Source organism: Ambystoma mexicanum, chromosome 5p (assembly GCF_040938575.1).
Source record: "Ambystoma mexicanum isolate Mex_15411 chromosome 5p, UKY_AmexF1_1, whole genome shotgun sequence".
In the NCBI taxonomy this organism is placed as follows: Eukaryota; Metazoa; Chordata; class Amphibia; order Caudata; family Ambystomatidae; genus Ambystoma; species Ambystoma mexicanum.
The window spans coordinates 105,414,354-105,441,349 of NC_090930.1; the positions used below are offsets into that span (position 1 = coordinate 105,414,354).

The 26,996-nt window shown below is 45.7% G+C and overlaps 1 protein-coding gene across 10 annotated transcripts in view; it reads left to right on the forward strand.

Annotated features, from left to right (window-relative positions):
- LOC138480764 (uncharacterized) overlaps nt 1–26,996 on the forward strand; it is an 807,842-nt gene that overhangs the window by 179,712 nt on the left and 601,134 nt on the right. For all 10 annotated transcript variants that reach the window (XM_069612499.1, XM_069612500.1, XM_069612505.1 and 7 more), the window contains one exon: nt 2,897–3,019. In XM_069612499.1, the coding sequence (XP_069468600.1) occupies nt 2,897–3,019 (123 nt within the window). The remainder of the gene's footprint in view (nt 1–2,896; nt 3,020–26,996) is intronic.

Sequence of the window (26,996 nt, forward strand, 5' to 3'; positions counted from 1 at the left end):
GTCTGCAACATATTTAACTTCTGTATGATCGCGTGATAATGTGCATTTGGTTTTATTTTTATTGAAGTCTAAATGTTTATGTATAAACTAAACACGGTTTTTCTTTTAATAAAAAAGTATTTTTTTTTAAAACTCCCTTTTAAAGTATGCTAACTTTATTACAACTTTTATAACACTTTGGCTTTGCCATAGCTTGTTCACACAAGCACTCCGAAAGTTGGGAACATGTTTGTTAGGTAGTTTATCTGTTCCCCTAAACTTGGAATCATTCACTGGATCCAAGAGACCCAACCTTCATTTTTTCCAGCTTCACAAACTATGTGGAAACTTTGCTGTACATTTGGGCTGAAGGCCCCAGACAACTTAGGGTTGGAATTGGGTAGTTATGGTTGATTCTCTGTGGTTTTGTAGTGCAAATACTTACTTGTACCTTTCTTTTCCGGGGTTTGATATGTGTTTTGCCCCACACCAGTAATTGTACATATGTATCTAATCTTTAGTATTGTGTGATAACATTACCTATTAGTAGTCATTTTTCACTGTGTGTTTTGAATATAAGTAAAGAAGTATTTTTTATACCTGATTGTCTAAGTCTAATGTTTGACTGCTGCACTGTGTGTACTCATTGAGGACCCCTTACAAGCTCACCACCTCTTCAGACTTAGCCTGGACCACTCGTCTAGCTACCTTGAACTGGTTTGGCTACAGCTCCCAGTTGTTCCTGTCACAATATAGGTTGGCTGTCTATACATCTGTTCTGTAGACTAGAGTATAGAAAATGAGTCCTAACACCTTCCTACCGATTATGCTCCACCCCCGCCCTCTCACTTAGTGTGTGTGCCCCTTCACTGGCATCCCCTGGCACTTGCTCACCTGGCCTCGCCTTGGCGCTTGCCTAGGCCTTTGGCCCTCTTCTTTCCCTCCTCCTCCCCCCTGCACATTTATGCCACCCCCTGACCCATACCTGCCTCCCTCCCTTGCATTATCCATTCCTCCATGGCCTGGCTTTCCCACCCCCACTCCTGTACCCCTTGCACTTATCGTTACTGCACTTGCACAATCCGAATGACACAAGGCCTAGTAGGACCGTTCTATGCCATGCTTTTGGCATGGAGTTGTCTGAAAGGCGTGTCTGGTTAGCAGGTCACCCTTTCAGAGACAGAATGATCAGCATCATTGTATTAGTGACATCGTAATATGCTGACATCAAATCAGTTTCAGCGAGTGATGCACTGGGAGCAGACGGGATGAGGAACCGGAAGCTTCAGGCTTGGCCCCAAGACCCTCTTCTTCTCAGGGCTGACAAGTTATTACTCGCCTTGTGGGTGCCACCTGTGTTTACCTGTAACACATGCAGGTGAAGAAGCAACGTCAGGGCATATGTCTTTCTAAAATTATCCATTTTCATTCGAAATTAAACCCTATAAGTGTAAGAAATAGGAGGGTCATACCATACTTATGACACTGCGACAATGATGTAATGCATACGTTTATTTACATCAATTTCTCTTGTCACATGATTAACTTCCCAGAAACTGCAATCATCCTCGGTCGTGTTTGAATTCTGTGACTTGTAGTCCTGGATTTATAATGGGAAAAGCAAAACTACAAGTCCCAGAATGAATCACACCCAGTAGCAATCATCATCCCAATCCCACGCTGCAAACATTGACTGATACATTGCAATAGTCATTCCCCCTTCAAATGTGGTCATTGCCCCTCGCAATCATCCCTCCCCCACCCTCAGCCATGACTGGTCACTAGCATAGTCACTTGCAAATCTAGCCCTCCATCCTGGAGAATCTTCATTGAATTCCAAACCCTGAATATCTCTGCCACGTGCAGAATCCCAGGATACCCTTAACATTGAAGGCAACATGTACTTGACGTGTAACATTTAAATAACCATCTACTATACAATAATATATCAAATTACCATATGGCAGAATATCTTTTGTTTTAGCCATCACTTCTCCAAAGCAGTGTAATAAAACGGCATTACTAAACAACTTTCAAAAGCGATACAAAGGAGAACAAAGGACAAAAACAGTATTAGCAAACATATCCACAAAAACAACTTTCTGATCATAGAGAGTGCCAGCTGAACTCATGCCCACTGCCAGCAGCTGAAGTCACACCTTCTTAAAGATGGTAATGAGAGGGAATACATAAGAGATACCATGTATGCCCCTAATGGATGAAGGGGGTGGGCAAGTTGTTCATGAATTGAAGAACATACTTCCAGGCAAGTCCCACTTCTCGAAGTTCATGCGTGCAGGTACGTGGCTTGGCCACTGTTTCACTTTTCCAGCAAAGTCCTCCATTGGATTTAAATTGTGCAGACGAATGGGTAAGTGCACCCCATCCCCTACAGCCTCACCCCAACAATCCTGCAATTTGAGCCATAACAGTGAGACATTTCTCCGCTCGCAGCTCTGCATTCTCTATTTCTCTGTTTGCTTTTTTATGTTTTTCTCCCTTAGTGGGTTATTGCCTCTGCACCTATGTCGGGTGGACATGCCCCCTCTGTGACCTCACCAGATGTTCTCCCACCTGAACGTACCGCCACTTTGCTGGATTGCGCTCCATGCAAAATCACTCTCTTTACATTTCTGCTCTTCGTCTTTAGTTTCCATGGTCAATGGTCATGTTGAAACATCTCCCTAAACTCTTCTTTCCAGACTCTGTGATCGTCAGTTACTTAATGAGGACAATGGGGATCGGAGAGCAGCTTCAGTGGTACCTCCATTGGTGGGTTTTTGCGGGGTGATCTGCTGTTGTGAGGACATTTAAAAGGATTGGGCTTAAGATGTTTGATCACTGGTAGCAATGTTAGGGAAGCTTTGATTGTTCTTCCTTCTTTACCCCACGAGAAACGTTTCACTTCTTTCACCAGGTGATGACGATATCACACCAATCACTCCAATGAGTAGCACCAAAAGCGGTGTCACCACGGTATGGCCTGGCAGCACAGGAGAGGATGGATCCCAGTCCAGCAGAGCACCGTTGTCTAAAAAAGGTATGATTCCATGTTTCCCCAAAGTGTAGCCCATAAAGGTGTTCAAGACAATCAGTAGTATTTGTATTTGTATTTTGTTTATTTGTATTGTGCACCTTGCCCCGAGGCATTTGGGTGCATGTTTACTGACCAGTTACATGTTGCATGTTACATGTTACAAGTATATATACATTGCACAATTTACAGGTTATAATTATACCGTTTCAGCATAAAACCATTTACAAATATTTACAAGATCATAAACGTAGTGATAAGCGTAGGCAGTAGAATTAGATTGAGTAGGTGGCCTGGGCATCCCTTTCAAGGAGCCATTGTTTAGTTTTGTATTTGAAAGAGTGGGGATGTTGAACAGTTCTGAGCGTGTTAGGTAGGGAGCTCCAGAGCTTCGCTGCAAGGGCAGGGAAGCTCGAGCCTTTTGCAGTGTGTAGCTTGAAGCTGGGAATAGATGAGAGTGTGGGCCTGAGCAGATCTCACGGGTCTAGATGCTGTATGTTCTGTAAAGCGCGAGGATAGGTATGTGGGTGCTGCATTGTTCTGGGCCTTGTGAGTAAGAACTAGGGCTTTGAGGGATATGCGATGGGCAATAGGGAGCCACTTCAGGTGTGGGAGATGTGAGGTCGCCTAGGAATGTTAAGAGCCGCCTGTATGGCATTGTTCTGTGAGATCTGGAGTTTGTCGAGGTTTCTTTGGCTTGTCCCTAGGTAGAGGGCGCTGCAATAATCGATTTTGGACATGATGAGGGTTCTGTCGAGGATCAGGCAGTTGCCCGTGGTCAGAAAGGAATGGCATGCTGAGATCAATTTACAAGTGTAGGCTGACGCTGAGACTGTAGAATTGGTTTGTCTATTGAGAGACAGGATAGAGTCTAGGTAGATTCTGAGTGTTTTTGTGACGTTAGAGACTTTGATAACGTTGCCGTCGATAGTGAAGGATTTGTATTTGGGGTCAAGTTTGGCAAGTTTGGAATGGGAGTCCAAGATGAGTAACTCTGTTTTTTTGGATTTGCGGATTAGTATTTGCCAAAGCTGGGTGTCTTCCTAGAGCTGTATATCAACTGTGCATCAGCACCATAGGGGATCCCTCAAGGTGAAGGAGGGTATTCTTTATGTGCCACTCTTTCTTTTTATATTATTTCTTCTATTACTCAAAAGTAATAGCTGGGCACTGGGCAGTTACATTATATCCACTGCCTGCGGCTAAACACAAAGCCAGGGCGACCTCAGGAAGCCATTGATGGCCCTTGCTCTAGAATGATTGAAAGACTGGAGTGGGATGGGGGCACTGAGGGGGGGGGGATCACATGCTGATTTACACAAGCTGATTTGTTTGCCCGTTGCATAGTCTCAATATCAGCCTGCAACTTGACATGTGCTGGTATGTGACAGATAATGTTACTTGCTTGAGAAGCGAGAATTCCACAAGAGATGCACTTCTCTTTTTCACTGTTTTGAAACCTCTGAAAAGTTGAAGACCCATTGGGGTTCAAGTCCACTGTTTCATCTGCCACCTTATCTGCAGGATGTGCCTGTTAGGCAGAGTGGCACACACTGCACAACTGTTCAGACCAGAGAACACTATCACAAGTCTTGCCCCTCTAGTGGGGCAGTCCTTATGCAGAAGAACTAGTGTAATGTCGTCTCTTTATAGCGTTGCTTTTTTCCAGCATAAATCATATCCTCAGACTTGTTTTCTACCTTTGTAGCACTGGGAAAATAGTTATTGTTAAATATCAGCCACATAGCAGTAGCAATTAATAGCTCTGCCTGAGACCTCGAAATCCATAGTGTTTATAAGACCGGCCATGCTTTGAAATTTAGAGTCACTGATAGTGTGTTTAAAATATGGTAAGAGTTCTGTCACACTTGCTCCAGAGGAGACCCATTCAAATAAGTACAAGCTCCATGTATGCTCTCCAATTGCAAGACATGTTTTCTTCGAATGCTGTGCTATCTCACACATGTTCCTGCACATCAACAACTTACAGCAAGATTGTTTTTGGTTACGTTGCTGAAGTGTACGTTTCCCTTTGAAAGTTTTGTCAGTCACTTGAGGTGAATGGCTTAATGTTTTGTCGCGTGCGCTTCTGTGCTACGTTGTTTCCGAGATAGCAGTCGCACTTCAGTTATTGCCCTAACAGTGACATTAGGAGAACTGAATTTAGTTTACGGGTACAGTTTCCTCATATTACGTTATCTACAACGTTTCTCACACTTCTGTGTTAGTTTAAGGATTTGTATGAGGAGTTTCCACACACAGATTTTTCTGTGCTCAGTAGGTGTGCCTTTCACTTTACATTTTATGGAACACCGCTCCCACTAATAGTTTTTAGGCTATACTTTTAGTTGTTTAGGTTTTCTATTGCTCATCTGTTTTGCTTGTTTGTTTCCTCCTTAGGCGCCTTTGACGGCAGCACATAGATAATTAGCAAGTGCAGAAAAATAACACATATCCTTTTCTCATAGGATTACATATTAGAGACATTAAAACACCAAGTTTCCTTCCACTCTCTCGCTGTCTTCCATTATTCTATATAGTTATAATACAATCCAAGAACAAATTGCCTCTTATGTAAATATCCTATCCTCCTGGGTTCCAACCTCTTCAGGACTAGCGCCCCTGTAAGAACAGGATCGATAGCTCGTAAAATTAAATATACAGGTGAGCTATATTTTAAGTGGGTCATTCCATAGCTAAAGATTATTTAGGAAATCTTGTTAAGGAAGGTTCTATTGTCATTATTTTCACAGAATGTATGCGTTATTATAGAGAAGGAAGGTTGAAGACACTAGGAGTTCCAGAAGGTCCCCGCAGAGTTCAGGTAAGCGTTACAACCGTTGCAATTTCACCTCAACACACCGTCGAGGAAAACATCGAAAACATCAAAGCCGACAGGACTGATGCCCTCGGGCTAAAGGAGCAAGTCGGATTTGGCGCCGAGATCCCACTCTACGTCCACTGACTGGGACTCAATGAGCTCAGCTCCTGGGCTAGCGTGTGAACAGGAGAAACAGCATGAACCCGTTAAGGGCAGCGGAAAAGAAAACTTACTTGAACCACAAGATCAAACGCTGGCGGCAACACCCCCGCCAGTGTCGCCGTCTCCGCCGTCAGCAGAGAATCGATTTGCCTGAGAGGAGTGCGTGGAGGAGGGCCGCGAGGAGGCTCGAGATCTGAGGCGCCGCAGTAAATCTGGATGGCCGCCCTCTTCTACCCCTGCTGCTGGTTGCAGTCCGCTGTCACCCGGAGCGGTGAGTGGAGTTCGTGCGAGCGCGGTCAGAGGACGGCGCCTGCCTGACTCTCTGCGGCGGCCCAGCGGCGCGGTAGAGCACGCAGGAAGCTCCGCACCGGAGGGTAACGAGGAGCCAGAGCCTGACGGAGTTGTCTCGCCTGACAAGTCAGGCAAGAGTATTGCAGCCATAAGCCCCGCCCAGGCCCGGATCACCAAGGTCCCAATGGGGCCAAAGGGGGAAGACTCAGGAGCTATAATTTCCGAACATCTAGCTTCAAGAGATGGTCAGCTACAAAACAACAGATTTGATCCCGAAGCAAAAATGAACCCCCATGACTTAGCGGACGAAACAGAAACTCTGCCAAATGCGATCCGAATACAAGTAAGTTTGCATTACATAAACGGAGACCATGGTGACACCCCGCAAGGACTGGGGAAACGGCCAATAAATGAGACATGGCAACTGAATGAATCACAGACCATCATAGAGATCAGTGTCAGCGAGACGGAAGCTGACTCTGTAAAAGACGCTGAATATGATGAAGCTGATTCGGATAATGAAAATAAAACGGCTAGTGAGCCGGAAGATTCGAACAAGGAGACAGACGGCGAGCAATTAAAGACGGTCTCCAGAGTGAAAAGAAAAAAAAGAACTAAAACAAACACCCCGGCCAAAGCAAGACAACAAGGGGCAATAAAAAAAACCTGGGAAATACGAGAGCATTAAACAAACCTCTCTTGACGGAACAGAAAGCAAAAAAAATGATCAGAAGACGGGGTCAAATGATTAAAGGGCTGCCAAACCCACTCCTGTCATGCCCCCTAACGGCATTTTTCACATATTAACATAAAAAGAAGCAAATCACGGAGAGAGAAATATCCGACGCAGAAATGTTAGAAGTAGTTCAAGAAACTCTGCCAGCCCAAAAACAGAGAAAAATGGAAACGGGAATCATAGCAACAGACAAGCGAAGGTTTCGAAGCCAGCTGTCCCCAGGAAAAGATCAATCCCATCTCCAAAGAAGCGAGGAAAATCATAGAAGATCCGAAGAGGGCAGGACAAAGACCACCACGAAAGCTGACGGAAATGGTGTTCTTAGATTTAAGGCTTACAACGCCCCAACCAAACAAATATTGAAAGGGGTTCCGGCAACCATAGAGGAGTTAGAAGGCCAGAGGGAAGAACGAGATGAGGAGAGGGATCAGGAAGAACTAATAGCCCGAGAGGCAAATCAACGCACCAGTATACCGCCCGAAAGAGAGCAGCGTCTGGCATGGACCCAGCCTCACCTGACTTCGGGGCAGATTAGAACGACCCCAACAAATAAAAGGGAGGAGTTAAAATCCCACTGGGACAATCTCCACATGAATAAAGGATCACCTGGACACCTAGCGATCATAGATAGAAACCAAAGATCGCCATTGGAAAGTTCAACATTCGATTCATCAGCGGCTATGAGGAGATCAGAAAAAATCCTAGTATCGCCGAAAAAGAGACGACTTAGTGACATTGCAGCGTCCCTGCAAAAAGAATCGCCAAACAATAAACCAGACATGATAGCAATCATGTCGACTATGACCATTGTGCTAGTGCCTTTCTGCAAATTGTACGAAGCCATAAAAGAGAACGTACAAGACAATACTGCAATTCTAGCAAATATGATAGCAAGACTGTCCCATGTGGACAGTTATATAACAGCAGTAGAGGACAGAGCAAGAATACCACCTGGGAAAGAAAAATTGAAGCGTTGAAAAAAAAGATTGAAAGCATGGAAGCATTAAACAGAAAATTAATGCCTGCAATGATCACGCTGAATCCAAAAAGTCAAGACCTACAGCTCCAGAACAAAGAGCATAATTAAAAGCCTTCCAAGAGCGGCATCATTCAAAAGCGAAAGTCAACAAGTCTTAACCTCAAAATCGAACTCGCAGCCTTTAACGCTGCTGACGGAGGCACGGAGCACTTCCAACAAAGACAGCAAAATGTCGTCTGAGACAGTGGATAGAGCCTACAGCCCGGCTGGGCCCCAAAAAAAGGCGAACCAAGAAGATCGGCCTGAGGATAACATCTCAACAAGATCGCCAAGAACAGCAGAGGAATTTTTAGGCAATTCTGACTTAATGAATATGTCGCTACATATAGAAAATGATCAGAGGGACAAAAAGTAGCAACATAGAGAAGGAAACAGCAGTAGGGAGGCCAGTAAGCAGGTAAAAGTCCCAAATGACGCGGAAAATGTGGCAGAAGTGGGACATCGCCTGAAGGACAGAAGAAATCCAACTCTACCGGAGAACAATGAAGGCCTGTACGAAAACAAACAACACCTAAGGGAAGAGGACAAGAAGGCCAAAAGTAAAGAATTTAGATCAAGGTGGAGTCCACGAAAGCACCGATCTGAAAGAGATGAGGGGGGAAAACGATGGAGCCCACGGAAGCATCGAGTAGAAAGAGAGGATGGGCTAAAGCGAAACAAACCTAAGAAGAGATACGAGTATGTAAGCTGGAACAAATGGAAACAGTTGAGGACTTTATAATACTAAACCGATCTACGGTACTGCAAATAACAAAGAAATGAAAACATTGAAAAAAATCAGAACGGAGGACTTCAAACTAGTGGAACCCTATCATAGAGAAAAGAGGGCAAAAGCCTAGTTACATTTGAATTTGGCCGGCATTAAATATTTTGATGACTATGCTTACGAAGAAATTGCACAAATGGGCTTTCGTCTGATGGAAATAAAAATGAGGAGGGGAGGATCTCATTCAGAGGTGGAAAAGAGTGAAAGCAGGAATTTTCAAAAGCATTATAAATCGAAAACTGAAGAACTGTATAGCCAAAATCGCTGGAAAAAATCCCAGGATTTTCAAGAAGCCCGGAGGGGGAGCTATTACAATTGTGGTGACAGTGAGCGATACAGTGAAATAATCGGGAGGGAAGATGTGAAAGCCAACTTACTGCAAAGACCCATTAACAAGCAGAACCCAGTCTATGGACGTAATGCATCCAGAAGTCAAAGAGAGGAACACCAACAGTGGCAGCCGTCCTCAGCGGTAGGTGCTAAATCCCTAGAAGACAAGAACAATACTCAGTTGAACCACATAGTGGATATGACAGACTCAACCGGACCGAAGGGCCAATGGAAGTGGTTAACATCTACTTGGAACAAAAACACCGGAAAATAGCAACAACCAGGGTCAGCCTGCCTCGACGACAACGAATCGAACAGAGGAGAGGAGTGACCCAAGAAAGAAAAATGTAGTCTTGGATCGTGGAACACGAGAGGCCATGCACATATTACGACAGTTGGAGATGTTGACCTGGGTCTCTTTGACATAATCTGCCTGCAAGAAACTTGGTTGGTAAACTAACCCACATTAGACGGGTACACCGTGGTAATATCGCCAGCAGTGAAAGGTCTGCTAGGCAGACCATCATCGGGTCTCCTAACTGCAATTAAAACGGGTAGGGGCCTAAGGGAACCCCGAAAGTGGAAAGAGGCATTTGAAATGCTGGTTATTTTGACATCGTGGCTACACCCAAATGAGAAGAAGTATAATGGCCAGCCAAGTTTTGTCGCATTAATTAATTGCTATTGGAATCCACAACGCATGTCGACAAAAACCTTCTGCTCCAACATGAGTGCCACGATAGACCACCTGTATGAGGAATTCGATAAAATTGAGATCATCATTTGTAGAGATTTCAATGCCAAATGTACTGACGCAGGGGGTGACAAACAAGGCGATGTCCAGCGGACAGGTGAAACGGAAGCAACCATCGAGCGAGGAAAGACTTGGAATGAAGTCATTCGCTCAAGAAATATTCAAAATATCGCCTTGCTGTTCCTTAACCAAGAAAACATCTCGACTTGGGAACGGAACAACTCTAAAGCTACCTTAGGTTACATTTTCGCCTCCAATGGACTTACCCATGGCCTGATGAGCTTCAAGGTGCAAAAAACCCTGCATAGTGACCACAACCTATTGGTCTGTACGTGGCAAGGCAGAAGGCAGAATAAAAGGACGTATGATTTTGCGATGAACACGAATTGCCAACAAACCCGACTATGGTTAACAGAAGCAGATATTGTGAAAATTAAAGGGGCCTGGGAGCAAAGAGTCATTAGTTACTCTTGGAATAAGATTGAAGAAAGAGAGGATGGGCTAAAGCGAAACAAACCTAAGAAGAGATACAAGTATTTAAGCTCGAACAAATGGAAACAGTTGAGGACTTTATAATACTAAACCGATCTACGGTACTGCAAATAACAAAGAAATGAAAACATTGAAAAAAATCAGAACGGAGGACTTCAAACTAGTGGAACCCTATCATAGAGAAAAGAGGGCAAAAGCCTACTTACATTTGAATTCGGCCGGCATTAAATATTTTGATGACTATGCTTACGAAGAAATTGCACAAATGGGCTTTCGTCTGATGGAAATAAAAATGAGGAGGGGAGGATCTCATTCAGAGGTAGAAAAGAGTGAAAGCAGGAATTTTCAAACGCATTATAAATCGAAAACTGAAGAACTGTATAGCCAAAATCGCTGGAAAAAATCCCAGGATTTTCAAGAAGCCCGGAGGGGGAACTATTACAATCGTGGAGATGGTGAGCGATACAGTGAAATAATCGGGAGGGAAGATGCGAAAGCCAATTTACTGCAAAGACCCATTAACAGGCAGAACCCAGTCTATGGATGTAATGCATCCAGAAGTCAAAGAGAGGAACACCAACAGCGGCAGCCGTCCTCAGCGGTAGGTGCTAAATCCCTAGAAGACAAGAACAATACTCAGTTGAACCACATAGTGGATATGACAGACTCAACCGGACCGAAGGGCCAATGGAAGTGGTTAACATCTACTTGGAACAAAAACACCGGAAAATAGCAACAACCAGGGTCAGCCTGCCTCGACGACAACAAATCGAACAGAGGAGAGGAGTGACCCAAAAAAGAAAAATGTAGTCTTGGATCGTGGAACACAAGAGGCCATGCACATTTTATGACAGTTGGAGATGTTGACCTGGGTCTCTTTGACATAATCTGCCTGCAAGAAACTTGGTTGGTAAACTAACCCACATTAGACGGGTACACCGTGGTAATATCGCCAGCAGTGAAAGGTCTGCTAGGCAGACCATCATCGGGTCTCCTAACTGCAATTAAAATGGGTAGGGGCCTAAGGGAACCCCGAAAGTGGAAAGAGGCATATGAAATGCTTGTTATTTTGACATCGTGGCTACACCCAAATGAGAAGAAGTATAATGGCCAGCCAAATTTTCTCGCATTAATTAATTGCTATTGGAATCCCCAACGCATGTCGACAAAAACCTTCTTTTCCAACATGAGTGCCACGATAGACCACCTGTATGAGGAATTTGATAAAATTTAAATCATCATTTGTAGAGATTTCAATGCCAAATGTACTGACGCAGGGGGTGACAAACAAGGCGATGTCCAGCGGACAGGTGAAACGGAAGCAACCATTGAGCGAGGAAAGGCTTGGAATGAAGTCATTCGCTCAAGAAATATTCAAAATATCGCCTCGCTGTTCCCTAACCAAGAAAACTTCTCGACTTGGGAACGGCACAACTCTAAAGCTACCTTAGATTACATTTTCGCCTCCAATGGATTTACCCATGGCCTGATGAGCTTCAAGGTGCAAAAAACTCTGTATAGTGACCACAACCTATTGATCGGTACGTGGCAAGGCAGAAGGCAGAATAAAAGGACGTATGATTTAGCGATGAACACGAATTGCCAACAAACCCAACTACGGTTAACAGAAGCAGATATTGTGAAAATTAAAGGGGCCTGGGAGCAAAGAGTCATTAGTTACTCATGGAATAAGATTGACGAAAGACCCAACTATCTGCCACTACTTCTGTCATACCAATTGCATGGAAGAAGGTCATCCAAGAAATCAGAACACATCACACGCGCCTACGATAAAGCACTCGTTGAAAAAAGAAAAGTGGGCCGAAGACTGAAAAGAATAGCCAAGAAAACAAACGACCTGGAAGATTGGAAGAAATGGCAACAAGAAGTGAAAAGCTACAACAGCTGGGGTAAACACCATAGAGCTGTCCAATATCAAAATGACACTGAGAACATGATGAGTAAATTACAAACAAAAAAATCTAGTGAATTTTGGACTTTGATTAAATCTATGAACAGTACACCAAGTGAAACGCAGTGCAGCGCAGTGGCGGAAGAAAGGTGGACCGGTTATTTTAAGACGGAATTTGAGAGTCCGAACACGATACAACCAGTGAGGAACCAGGTGGCTAATACAACCTGGGTGGATTTATCTAATGCCGAAGACATCGAAGCAACTATTAAGAAACTGAAAATATCCAGAGCACCGGGTCCGGATAGAGTGACTAACGTGCATCTCAAAATGTTCCCTAAGGAGAGGTCTGAAGTGATCAGCACGATCTTTGCAGAATGTGGCAGGACAAAAATGATCCAGAAACATGGTAGAGAGCCATTATAGTTCCAATCTACAAAAAAGGAGTCCGCAATGAACCTGAAAGCTATAGGCCAATTGCCTTATTGGACATAATAGGGAAAATCTATGCAACACACCTGCTTGAACACTTTCGAATCTGGGAAAAAACGGCCCGTCAAAAGACATTCTTCAAAATGGCTTTCAAAAAAATGGTAGCACAGTGATCAACATCATGTTGATAAACATCCTGAAAGCCAAAGTAAAGGAAGGAGCGCCAAAGGTCTATCTGACCTTCGTGCACCAATCGAAAGCATTTGACAGGATTGACCGGAACAAACTATGGTCGAAACTAAAATGCTGGAACTGTCCGATAACAGTGCTCGAACCAATAAAAGCCCTGCACTCTCAGACGAAAATTAGAGTCAAATTAAACTACCAGGGCACACTATCAGAGGAGATAGGGGTGAACAAAGGGGTCAAGCAGGTGTGCCCTTTGGCCCCGGCCCTGTTCATCGCGTTCTTAGGAGACTATCAGCTTTCAGAAAGTAAAATAAGAGCATTCCCTCCAGAAATTGGAAAAACAGCGATTCCCCGACTTCTGTATGCTGATGACGTCATTCTGATAGACCAGACCAAAGTGGGGCTGCAAAGAAAACTAGCAAATTCGGAGAAATACATTGCAGAAAACCGTCTTCAGATAAACAAAATGAAAATGAAAATATTGGTAATTGAGAAAGCACCGAGCAAACCAACGAAACAACAGAATTGGTTTCTTGATAAGACTAAAATTGAAGTTGTAAAGAACATCAAATATCTTGGAATCCAGATAGACAGCTCAGGAATGGACAAGACCTTGCAAAACCAATTGTAGGAGAAAACGAAACACTTAACCTCGCAAACAAGAGCTGTCGACAACAAGTTTGGGAGGTTTTCCCTAATTCCAGCGATAAACTTTTATAAGGCAAAAGTAGTACCATCTCTTGCGTATGGAATGGAAGCTTCGTTATATATCCCACGTCAGCTCTGGACCAAACTAGAGGGCCATGTCTGGAAATCACTGTTAGGCCTACCCAAATCGACCGCGATGCCTGCCATCAGAAGAGAACTGGGCTTAGTGTCACTAGCGTCTATGGTAGGACAAAGCGCCATGAGACTGTATAGAAAAAATAACCATGTCTAATACTCTACCCACTTACAACATCATGAGGTAAGACATTGAAATAGGGAACTGTGAAGCTCTGAAAAAATGGGTAAAGGCCAGAAAAGACGATCTAACACAAATAGCCTGTACAGAAAAGGAGCTAAAGGAAAATCCGGATCGTATCAAAAGAAAAATGGAAGAAATGGACTGGATCCTGACAATTGAGAAAGCGGTGGGGAACAAACTTCTAAGCCATCTACCACCAACTTTTAATAAGTTGAAAAAACCACAGAACTACTGTCAAAAATTTCCAGATAAAAGATTGAGAAAATGTTTCATGAAAGCTAGATTAAATTTACTCCTAACCCGGGAGATCATAAGGATTTGAGGAATCACAAGTGACACTAGTTGTCGTCTATGTAAAGAGGAATAAGTGGCAGAAACATTAAAGCACCTAGTGATAGACTGTCCGAAAACTAAAGAGAATAGAAGCACCTATCTCCTAACGCTGATTGCAAACCCATGGATGCTTCAACCAGATGATCTGTGGAACAAATTGATCTCTGGCGAGACAACGAGATGGACGGTGGCTATGGTCAAACTAATGGAACTTGCATTCGACCAGATAAACCAGCCTTCGACCCACAGTGAGCCTCGCTAGGGAGTAGGTTTACGACGCAACTCCAGCTATCCCTACTCGAAACCAGAGAGATGCACCAGCGGTTTGGTGGATTCGAGTGAAAGAAGTTTTATTGTTTATCATCTTCAGCGGGTTTGACACCTTGATAAAACTCAGGTTTAACTGAGTAGAATTCAATAATAAAAACAAATTAAAAAAAATAGGAAGCTATCTAATAGCATGAGAGTTCACCTAAGGTTTCTTTTATTAACATCATCAGAGGTCGAAGTGAGAGGGAGCTATTAGAAGCAAAGTACCACTACTTTATTCTTTTTTTTCTTTGGTTTACTGTTTACAGATCCACTACACTTTACAGCCATTTTCACCATTGCGGAATGGTGCCATCTAAGCTGAGGCATACCTCTTCATTAATGACCCCATAACAGTTACAGCTAAACTGAAATCTGGTTCACGGTACAGTCATAAAACCTTGAGATGAGGCCTGGATGAGCTCCACCTGGCTGCATCTTAACTCTTGGAAGCTGGAGGAGGTTCTGCTAACACGAAAAAACTACCTGTCGCATCATCCCATCTCCCTCTGAGTTTTAGAAAACTTGTCAAGTTGTTAGTTCAGGTTAAATGCTTAGATATTACAGCTGATCAAATTATGGACCTTTTCCACAGGATTTTATTTTAACATTAGGGGACTACATGGGAGCCGCGCCTTCAAGTCACCGGGTAAGTGTGCAGTTATAGTAAGAGCCTTAGGGCCTCATTATGAATATGATGGTAAGGGGTAGAATTGGAGGTGAAGAGGAAAATCTGAATATTTCTTCAGCCCTGAAACACCCCCGATCTGGAAGAAGCACCGGCAACAATATGGCTGCCGATCCCATGAGCTTGTACCAATCCCCACTGCTCCCACCATGGAGAGATACCACGAAAGGAACCCAACCTGCTGACCATACAATCCTGCAGTAATACAAACCCTGCCTAGAGTGAACGAAGAGACACAAGACAGAGCTGGAGACAACCACATGGACAGACTTGACTAACCGCACCACGAAGCCATGCCTCAAGTCGTTAGAGACATCACAACGACATAGCTTCATTAGACAGGAAGCAGATGTGCAATCCGCACAGTCGGGACACTCAAACCAATATACACAAAGAACACACACGCGTACAGCTCTGTGAGTTAGAGGACAGTGATATATACATCCTGTCTGCACGTTTATCCTTTTGCCACTTAGGCTCACTACAGCAACGCAGAAATGCAAAACACCAGAATAGCTTGAGTACATGCTTGCAGACGCTTACTTGCAAATAACCCTATGGAAGGATAGGAGCACTTGAGGGACCTGAACGACCACACCCCACACTAACCTATGGATATTATGAAAACCATGACAGGAGCAATGGCAGCCAAAGCCATAATGTTGCAAACAGCATTCCACACACAGAGTGGCTGTGTGTGGAATGCACACACTCTGTGCAGAAAAGAATATTCCCTGCAAAATACAAGCTAATTCGACTTGATTGAGCCCGAAAGAGTGGACTCCAGCCACGTGACTCGGCCAGAGCTGATATAGGGCCAAGGTTCGCAGGGTCGTAAAGAGCAGCCGTCCCACGGCCAGACAGTGGTTCGCAACATCCTTGTTCTTCTCCAGCTGCCTTGTACGATGAGAATGGAACGCTCTCATGGCATTAGTCTGCTACACACTATTGTATTACGCAGACACATAGTTGCACCTTGCTGACACATAGTATACATTTAGAGCAAACAGATGTTTCGTGGGCTGGGAACAGAGTTTGTCCCAGGCCTGGGGGCCTGCAGCCTGACCAAACAGGACCCTCTGGCCTAGGGGCAGATGGCAGGGGCTATTGACCAATCACAAGGCTCACCCAATGGAACATTTCTAGAGTAGCAATTTTTCGGCATGATCCAAGTACACCACCTGATACACTAGCATCCAATAATACCATCTCTCTACAGGTTCCTATACTGGAACTACCACTCAGTGGCCAATCCTGAGTGCTGTAAGGTTTGGGGAGGGAGCCTGCTGAGTGACGCAGACTATGACATCACAAGTCTACAAAACTTGCCTGCAAGCCAGAATGCGACGAGGTGTGCCTGGACCTGCCTCTGTGCATATGACCCCTGTGTGTTCTGTATACCACAGTAAACTCTTTGCTATTGTGTGGAACTCGACTTCTTTGGGACAAGGCAAGGAGTTAGGGCCTTCCATGAGCTGGGAGTCCGTGGACACTTCTGATATGATATGGCATTTATAACGCGCCTGTACACAAGTGTTTCAAGGCGCGACGAGGCAAGGGAGGGGGAACAGAGGGAAGATAGACACCGATCCTACTGGGCCAGGTGTCATTCAGATCATGCAAGTGCATGGGAAGGGGACAGTGCAGTACATGGGAAAAATAGAATAAATTACAGTAAGTAAAAGTAAGGCCAGCAGGTAGCAAGTGCACGGGTAAGTGCAGGTGTCAGGTGTCAAGTGCTGATAGTGGGACTGTAGGGATACAGAAAACTGTCCCCAAGTGTGGGGGTTGCCAGGAAGGCAGTGCAGTTGTGCGACTGACGGGGAAGGGGACCTGGGCACCGAGTATAGAGGGTGGCCTGGTAACTAGAGCAGTTTCAGCTAGGGAGTCAGCAGGGGAGAGGAGGAGAAAAAGCAGAAGCAAAGAGAAAGATTTTGAGGTGCTTCCGGAATCAGAGACGATTCTCCTCAAGTTTCAGGGACGCACGGAGGCTGTTCCAGAGGGAGGCCCCAGCTGAAGAAAGAGATCTCCCACCAACTTGTTGCTTAGAGAAGCAACTGACCCTGAGGAAGTTGGAGGCGGATGAGTGAGGAGCTTGAGAATGGAAATATTTAGGAACACAGAGTTGAAGGTATTGAGGCCCCAAGCCCCAGAACCCCTTGTGGACAATGCAGAGGGTTTTGTACTTAGCACGGCTTTGCCTGCCCAAAATTTAACCTAGCAAGTTGGAGGCCCCAGCCAGATCATTTGTGACGTCAGCCTGGCCAGGTGCGGCCTCCTTAGTCATCGGACCTCGGAGGACTACAGGAATTGTGAGACAACTGGACAGCGCCACCGGAGATTGGTCATCGGGAGCTGACTTCAGAATGTGTCACGCCCATAGTCGGCAAGGAGTCCACGCAGTCCAGATGGGGCTAGATGACCTGAGAGAGGGGAGTCAGCGGTCGAGCGGCGCCAGCAGACGTGTAACAAAAGTAAGTTGGGTCCAAGCAATAAGCAACCTATTCTTGTGAGGGTAGGGGTTGTATACTTAGGACGAGGGGATTGTAAATTTGCAATAAATGTTGGGGCTGAAGTATTTGATAGCATGTGTACTGGGATAGGGATCGGAGCAGAGGTAGAAGTCCCCTTTTTGTGTTTAGTCAGCGTTCAGGTCGCGAGGCAGCAGGCTCTTGTTTCAAGCAGGGATTGTTCACTCGATAGGCTTGAGTCATGAGTGTATATGTAGAGATGTGTTATTCCTATTAGTTGGATGTTTTAGTTTGGTGAATAGATGGCCTATTCCCGTAAGAGTTAGCTGGAGCTACTTTAGATTGTGGAAGATGCATTAACTGGTTAAGTCTCCCTGGTCAGAGGCATATCACATGTCAGGCAATGCAGCGGGTGCAGTTCAATCACATTGAATTGACGAGCATACTCCACTCCTGGGAGGTGGTAAGACAGCTGTGGGGTTCTGGGTGTCGTGGGTTGTTGATGTGGGGCTGAAGTAACAGGTTGTTGTTATGTGTGCGCATAAAGTATCTTTCTCTCTTATGTGAACATTAGTTTGGTGACGTCACCCATAGGCCATTGCATAGGACATTGCGTTGCAAACGGTGAAGGATTAGCAGTAAGGCATTGGGATTGTTAGACAGGTGAACAAGCGGCAGTGCGTGGATGTCGCCTTTGCAGGATTGAGGTGGTGTGCTAGACAATGGCAGCTCTGGTGAAGGCGGGGCAGTACAAGAGTACACCGCGTAAGGTGCGGGGCCACGGAGGCCCGTAGACAACAAAAGCCAAACTGCATTGTATAATGCATAACGTATTTTATCCTTGTGGTGACAGCGGAGAAATGGAATCCTCGACTAAAAGTCAGGTAAAATACAAGAGTGCAATGTACTACCACACAGGGGTGGGAAGAACAACGTATAGCGGATCAGGAACAATAGTAACTCCCATCCAGCACTGTTGCAAGACACTGCCTACCTATAACGACAAAATAGTAAAATACAGCATACAATGGTACAAAGGTACGGAAGGAAAGATAGCAAGACTTTGGCCACCTAACAGCAGTTTCTCCAAAGACGTGCTGCAATCACTACTGACCCACTTACAGAGCACATACAAGTGGAAGAAGTTAGCTAACCATATGGAGATATTCGAAATGTGGTGTATGTTCCAGGAGGATAGACCATGGATGATGAGCTTCCGGCGGTCAAGGAGGAGGCAGCGGACTCCTGCGCTCCTCCTGCTGCACCACCTAGCGTCACCTCCGTTTATGTAGAAGAGGAGGAGGATCAAGGTTTATACCGGTTACGGGAACCTAAAGAAGTGAGGAAACCACGAGAATTAAAAGCAACAGAAGGATACTCAAACCCTATGTATAAAACGGACCCATATACTCCAAAGGTTTATGCCCCAAGCGTCCAGCAACAAGGGATGGGAGAGGAGGCTGACAGCCCGGGCCTCATCAAGGAGGGGCTCCGGCGTGTAAAAAATGAATTTGTAGGAGTAGGTACAGACGAATGGGTAGCGGCACAGGTACTCTTGAAATTACAAGGGGCCACAACAGGGGAGTCAGAAAGTGCAACTAGGGCAATAGAAGAGTTGGAGTTGGGACAGCGGTATAGAGGAAGGGCAACGCATGTGGTAAGGGAAAAGCAACTACGGGGAGATGAAAAGTGAAACTAGAAGGGGAGGTCAGAGAGCCGAAGAGATAGTCAGCAAGGGAACTGGAACTGCAGGATCAGGTATGGAAGGAACGTTTGGCGCTGTTGGGGAGAGAGTGGAGGGAACGTGATAGAGAAAAACATGAAGGGAGCAAGGCAAATAACAGAGGTGAGGAAAAGGAGAGAGGAAATAGAGGAAAAGGGAGAGGATGAGACGGAAAAGGAAATGGCGTTTTGGAGAAAGAAAATTTGTTACAACAAACACGTAAGTATGAAGAAGGGAGATTGAAGGAGTTAAGGCTGGCAAGAGAACGTGAGCAGAGGGAGGACGAGCGGGCATTCAAGAAGGTGAGCAAAGCAGTAAAGGAGGAGCTAGACAGCAAAAGACGCGATGAGGAGCAACGGGGAGGACAACAGAACAGGCAGGTCCCTAACGGATGCACAGTGGGCAGCGCGAGTAAGACTAATGTGCATACGACGGGGAGCGATGTTACACACTTGGGGGTACAGGAGGAGGAGAACACATGTGGCTTCACGAACATTGATCTAGACACAGTAACAGTACGCTACCTACTTCCACATAAATAGACCTTCTCTAACAGAATCTGCAGTGATAGGGAGGAGGAGGCAGATGGAGACAGTAAAATCAGTAAACACGAGCCGGCACTGGGATGTCATGGGAGTGCAGAACACAAATGGAGAGGGCCAGGGAACAGGACACCGGCAACATAACCCAAGATGCATCAGACTAGGTAGCCCCGCAAACACCTTACAATGACAGGCTCCAGAACCTTCCAGGATACAGGAGGAATAGGGCTGCGATCATACAAAACATAGGACTCGTGTGCCCGCTGGGTGGGCACACAGAAACACAGGACACTCCACATCTGCCACATGCAATAGAACTGACAGACATAGGTACTGAGCTCGAGCACGAGAGCGGACTTATTCAGATACACCAGTACAGAAGGAAACCAGAAAAAAGGGCAGCGTACTTGCAGATGCCTTTATTAGAAAGGGGAGGGAACAGACCACAGTATGTGCCATGGAAGCACACAGACAAGGAAAACATCAAATGTAGGCTACCCTCCCTATGTGGGGCGGAGGGAAAATGGATTTATGAAATGGAAAAAATGACGGCGGGAGACAGGTTGGCAGTGGGTGATGTCAAGGGCTTGCTAGTATCCATATTGGGTGACGCAGGAGGTGACATTTGCAAGAGTTTGTTGTTCCCAGGGGTGACCACACAAAACACAACGCATGTAGGATCACCATTTGCAAATTGCAGACACTTTGTATGGCAGGCACTACGAACACAATATCCCAACACATCAGATATAGGAGCCATTAAGTCGCGCAAGATGTGTGGCGATGAAGATACTGTTAATTAAATCCAAGAGATTCAAGAGATTTGGTGCCTCGCAACTAGATAGCTGTGGGATAAAACAATTGCTTTTTTTATCACATCTTGATACAAGGGTTACCAGAGCAGGTACAGAGATGTTTGAAAAAATTGGTAGGGATGGAGGCCAAAGCTAGGTCAGAAATGCAACTCACAATAGGACATCATCGTAGACTATGGCAAGAAAAGATGAAGCAAAAGGCAGAAGACAGGAAGGCAGGTGAAGGCAGATGAAGCTAAACTGGTCCATAAGAAATGATCCAAATATGCACTAGAAGGACCATTTCTTTTTTTTAATTGAAAACTACAGTTTAAAACAGAGGAGTTAAACTATTGTTTCAAACAAACATTTCTTCGACTTCGTTAGTTACTCATTTATTAAGGAGCACTTATAACAAGCCCAGCCCCACAAGCACAGATGGCAGTTTCACAACCCCAACCTCAGCTCCAACGACAGCAACAGTACAGCACTCTGCAGCAATTCACAAGACAAATGGGAGGAGGGTACATGAAATGGGCATTTACCTAAATAACTATAGAGAAAGGGGAGGGTTCCAACGAGAGTGGGCCTTTGGACCTCCATCACACCACCCAGAGGGGATTGAAGGGATACCCACAGCAAGTGCAACAGGGACAGGGCGAGGGAGGAGGAGGATTCCCATGACAAGCACGAGAGCCATCCCAATGTTGGACCTGCGGGCAGCTAGGTCATATTTCCTGCACATGTAGGAGCAGAGGGATGAAACCAGTGTGGGATGAGCAAGGGCAACAGTTTAAGTATGTGAATTCACTTGTTTCTAGAGCCTTTTATTTCTCGTCAGATACAACAGGTAAAGGAGTGGTTGGATGACAACGCACAAGAAACTGCCAACATATCCAAAGAACAAAAGGAACTGCCCATTAAAATAGGGGACCAGGTTCTGCACGAAAATGTTACGAGGCGGTTCATCGCGACTCGCTTCATGGGCCCACACATAGTTGAGGCAGTCACAGAAAGAGCTGTTAAACTCGAAGGATGATCCGTCTGGTCCCATCTACAAGACATCCAGACCTACAAATTATTGGCCTCCCCCCAATGCAACTCCACAGGAATCGACAGGGCCAACTCTACAGCAACAAGCAACCCTCAAGAAAGCATTAGTGCCCCAGACACACATGAACCTGAAAGTACCCCATCCCTAATAGAGACTCCGAGCCACCCTATTGTCCGATGCTCCCAGGCTCCTGATGTTCCCACTGCAACACTGGTGCAAATTGACCAGTAAGTTAAAGGCACCCATACATAAGAAAAGTCAGCACTCAAGGATGATATATATTTATTGCATAAAACCTCTTCCGGTGCCTTGAATGAAAGTATAAAATGTTGCAGCACTCTAAGCGAACTTGATCATTCCACACTCGCATTGCCGAACTCTTTAAAATCTGCAAGGAGCTGGCCAACCCTGCTGCAGTCTCTACCGCTCCTGTCCCCTCCCAGGCCCTCTGCACGGCACTGGCCTCTCACTTCATTTAAAAAAATCAGGACATCCTGACCTCACTCTCCTCCTATCACCTCCCCCCCTCTATTCCCTGCTCTTCCTCTGGCCCTTCTGCTTCCACCCCTCCTCCCCCCTTCTCTGCCTCTCCCCTTTTTTCTGCTGACGAGGTTTTGAGACAAGTCCGATCTATGAAAATCTCTTCAAAACAGGTCCACCCATGCTCCTCCAAAACTATCAAGGACCACGTCGACTCCTTGGCTCCTGCCCTGGATGACTTCTACAACCACTCCTTCACCTCCGGAGTCTTCTTATCCCCCCTCAAGCACTCCCTTGTGCACCCCCTTCTTAAGAAACTCTCTTCCGACCCCTCCTGCCCGGCTAACTATCGCCCAATCTCTATCACTCCCTTCCTAGGCAAGCTCATGGAGAAGCTGGTCATCTCTCAGCTTAATCTCCATGCTGAATCTGTTGGTAGTCTTCACGACCATCAGTCTGGCTTCAGAGCTGCCAGAAGCACGGAAACTGCTCTCCTGAACATCCGTGATGACCTGCTCTTGAACCTTGACTCTAACACTCCAATTGTTCTCATTTTGCTTGATCTCTCTTCTGCCTTTGATACTGTCAATCATACCATCCTGCCCAACCGTCTCCGTGATAGTCAGGCTCTGGCGTGGCTGACCTCTTTCCTCTCCAATCGACCCTCCCAGGTCCAACTGGGTTCCTTCCTCTCTGACATCTTTTTCTCTACCTGTGGTGTCCCCCAGGGATCTAACCTCTCTCCCTGGCCGCTCTCTGCTCCAACTTTCAGTGCTATGCGGATGATACCCAGCTCATTTTCAGGCTACCCTCTGCCTCCTCTTCTCCTTTCCTCATCTCTGACTGTCTTTCTGCTATCCAGGAATGGTGTGCAGCCAAGGACCTCTGCCTTAATGCCAGTAAGACTGAGATTCTACTCATCGGCACACACACTCCCTCCTTCCCTGCAGCTATATGGCCGGCCTCTCTTGGCCCTCTTCCTGCTCCTACCTGTAAGGCAAAAAACCTCAGGGTCATCTTCGACTCCACACTCTCCTTCTCTCCTCACATATCTGACGTCTCTAAGAAGTCACACTACCAGCTACACCTCCTCAGAGGTATCCTTCCTTTCCTCTCCTTCCCCCAGAAGCTCACTGTCTCTAGAGCACTGGTTCTCTCGAAGTTGGACTACTGTAACAGCCTCTATCTAAATCTGCCTGCCTCTACTCTCCGCCCTTTGCAACTCATCCAGAACAGGACTGCAAGACTTGTCCATGGCCTCAAGCCCAGGGACCGTATTTCTCCAGGACTGAAATCGCTACACTGGCTCCCAGTGGCTGTGAGGATTACGTTCAAAACCCTCTGCATTGTCCACAAGGCCTTCTGGGGCCTTGGGCCAAAATACCTTCAACTCTCTCTTCCTAAATATCTTCCTTCTCGAGCTCTTCGCTCATCCGCCTCCAACTCCCTCAGGGTCAGCCGCTTCTCCAAGCAACGAGTTGGGGGTAGATCTCTCTCCGCAGCAGGGGCCTCCCTCTGGAACAGCCTTCCTGCCTCCCTGAAACTTGAGGAGAACCATCTCTGGTTCCGGAAGCACCTCAAAACCTTCCTCTTTGCCTCTGCTTTCTCTCCCCCTCTCCCCTGCTAAAATTACTGAAACTTCACTGAATCTGCAACTGGGCCACTCACCGAACTTCGGTCCTTGGCCCAGCCACTCTCCCCTGCACTGCCTCCCTGGCAACCCCAGCACAGTGGGACTGTCTCTGTCTCCCTACAGCCCCCCTTCCCAGCACTTGTCTGCACTTACCTTGCACTTGCCAACAGCTGGCCCTTATCATTTATTTTTGTTATTCTACTAACCCTGTACTGCACTTCCCCTCAATCTTGCCGCCTTGCACTTGTCCCCTCCACTCTACCCTTGCACTTGCACGGTCTGAATGACACCTAGCCTAGTAGGATCGTTGTCTGTCTCCCCTTGTTTCCCCCCCTGCCTCATCGCGCCTTGAAACACTTGTGTATAGGCGCGTTATAAATGCCATTTCATATCATATCATATCATATCATTATTCACCACACTGTGCTTACCCTGTCTTAACATTCTTCTTATTTACACATGGAGGGTTCTGTGACTGTTATACATGCATAACTGTTGGTAGGTGCAGGTATGAGGATCACATTTTGGATGTTGCTTCCTATTGACCACCCTGAAGCACTGTCTCATCAATACATCCACGCCATAAGAAGGCCGACACATTTTAGATCATGGCCAACACAAAAATACTACTGTGCATTCCTTGAATACATAACACAAACATACCCACAACTTCAGCACACTGTCTACCCTGTCCTGCCCACACTTTGGGCATCATTACAAGTCTGCTGGCCCGGATACAACGGGACCGGCAGACTACGAGTTGTGCTTGTGGGTGTCGCACTGCATGCCAGGTCTGACCTGGCGTGCAGAGCGGCACCCCTGATCACAGCATGCCTGTAGCACCAGCACCATTCTGAATGGTGGCAGTGCTACAGGCATCCCCTCTATATATGAGCTCTGTAGGGCTCAATGGAAATGGCGATGTACCGGTACCGGCCCCCGCGAATGGGCAATTACCGGATATGGCGGTGTCGGAATACCCCGTAAATTGCCCATATGCGGCTGCCGAACCAGGATGCAACTCCGGTGGCAGCCGTGCTGGTTTTACCAGCACGGCTGCCACCAGAGTTCTAATGAGGACCTTAGACATCGATCCATACGGAAAATATGGGAAGAAATGTTTGCATGGACATTGAATGATTATTTAGTACACAGCTTAAAAGTAATTACAAATACTAATACAATAATGCTTTTTATCATGATTTTTTCAGGAGGGCAACTTCATCATCTCATCAGCCGCAATAGCGGTGTCAGTAAAGAGAAACAATGGTTCTGTTAATAAAAGTTATTATTATTGTAACAGCTGTGTGGTTACTATTATCAACTGGCCTCCTAGCAACTTCCTTCTGGCAGTTGTATCTAGCTTTGCATGTCTCTGCTGTATCCAATACTAACATTCCCCCCACCCAAGCTGCAAGAACTACTGTGTCAGGTGGAACAGAAGACACGGCTTATAAGGTAAGGAGAGGTAAGCGCAGTGTGGACACAGATGTTAATGGAATTGACACATACCTCACTGGTATTGGACACATAAACAACATGTGGTATAAGCACATGGCAGAAATTGGTAAGGATACTTCAGGGGAGAGCAGCTATGTCTGCTCACTGATCCAATATGCCATGAGCATCTCCAGGTCTTTTGTAGCAACAGAAGTACCAGTAGCAACAGCACAATGCCTCCTGTATCTCGCAATGTTCCAAACATGGGGAAGATTCCAAGGGAAGAGAGCAACCTTAAGATGGAGGTCAAAGGTAACATTTAACTATGAAGATAATTTCATTAAGACATCACCTATGATGAACAATTATTGGCAGCACATTGAAGTGCTCCGATACATAAATGATGGTCCAGAAAAGGGAGAGACGAAAACAGTAACAATGGAATTCCTACCATGATAGAGGTGAGCAAGGGAATTAGGTGGAGAACCCGGCTGTTGGGAACGACCATAGGCGCTGGTGTAAGGGAAGGTATACACAAAGGATGGATTGGAGGATGGAGTAGTGGGGAGTAAGGCTCTGCTGTTGATAAAACAAACCATAAAAAAGGTCCAGGAAGAAAATGATAAGTGCCTCAAAGAATGGGCCAAAAGTGTGAGTCTGCTGACTTGGGTGGATAAAGAAGATGGACCACTCACAGTAATTCCTCAAACAACACCTGCTTTGTGCTACCAACATGACGGCGATGATCAAGTAGGGAAAAGTGAAGGGTAGGCACTCAGGAGAGTAAAAAGAGAAGGAAACTACTTTGAGGACGGTCAGAGATGGCACTTGACGAGGTACCACCATCTCACAGGCTCTTCAGCAGGACTACTTTTCTTCTCAGCACTAATACGCCCCGGATGTAAAACTTGTGCCAATGCAATGTGGCATTAGATTACAAGATGGCAGCTGATGATGACTATAAATTTAACAGTGAACAGGTTCACAGAAATAAAAGAAGACCATAGAGCAATATGACTGGTGGCGCTACAGAGCAGATATGTCCTGGATCTCCTCATGGCCATGGAATGAGGTGTTTGCGGCAAGATAGGGAGTTCCTGCTGCACGTTCACACCGGCAAATGACAAAGACAATGGCACTCTTTCTGAAGCAGTAGCACAATTGGCACAGATGCACACCAAGATAGAAGAAGAATCTAAGGGTACAAAGAAAGACGGACGCAGGTTCTCGCACATCTGGTCCTGGATGCCGTCCTGACTTTTAGATGACCTAAAGATACTATTTGGAGGACTGATCATGGGAGTAGTGTCCCTGTTTGGAATAAAGATACGTCTGGCAAAATGAAAATTGACAATGGAAGAGGTGGTTGGAATGAAACTACTCATGGCCATGGACAGTGATCAGCAAATTCATGACATAATAAGAGAATGTGAAAGACTAAGACAGCAGATAACAGAATCAGACATGTATCCACCCACAATGAAAAAAATACATAGGTAAAGTTGTTTACTGCCGACCCAGAGGTGGATGTGTCTATATGTATCGGTCATTTGAAGATCATGTCAACTACTATGGACACTTGGCTGGAATCACAAAAGTGTGGTGCTTGATGGACGACAGAAGAA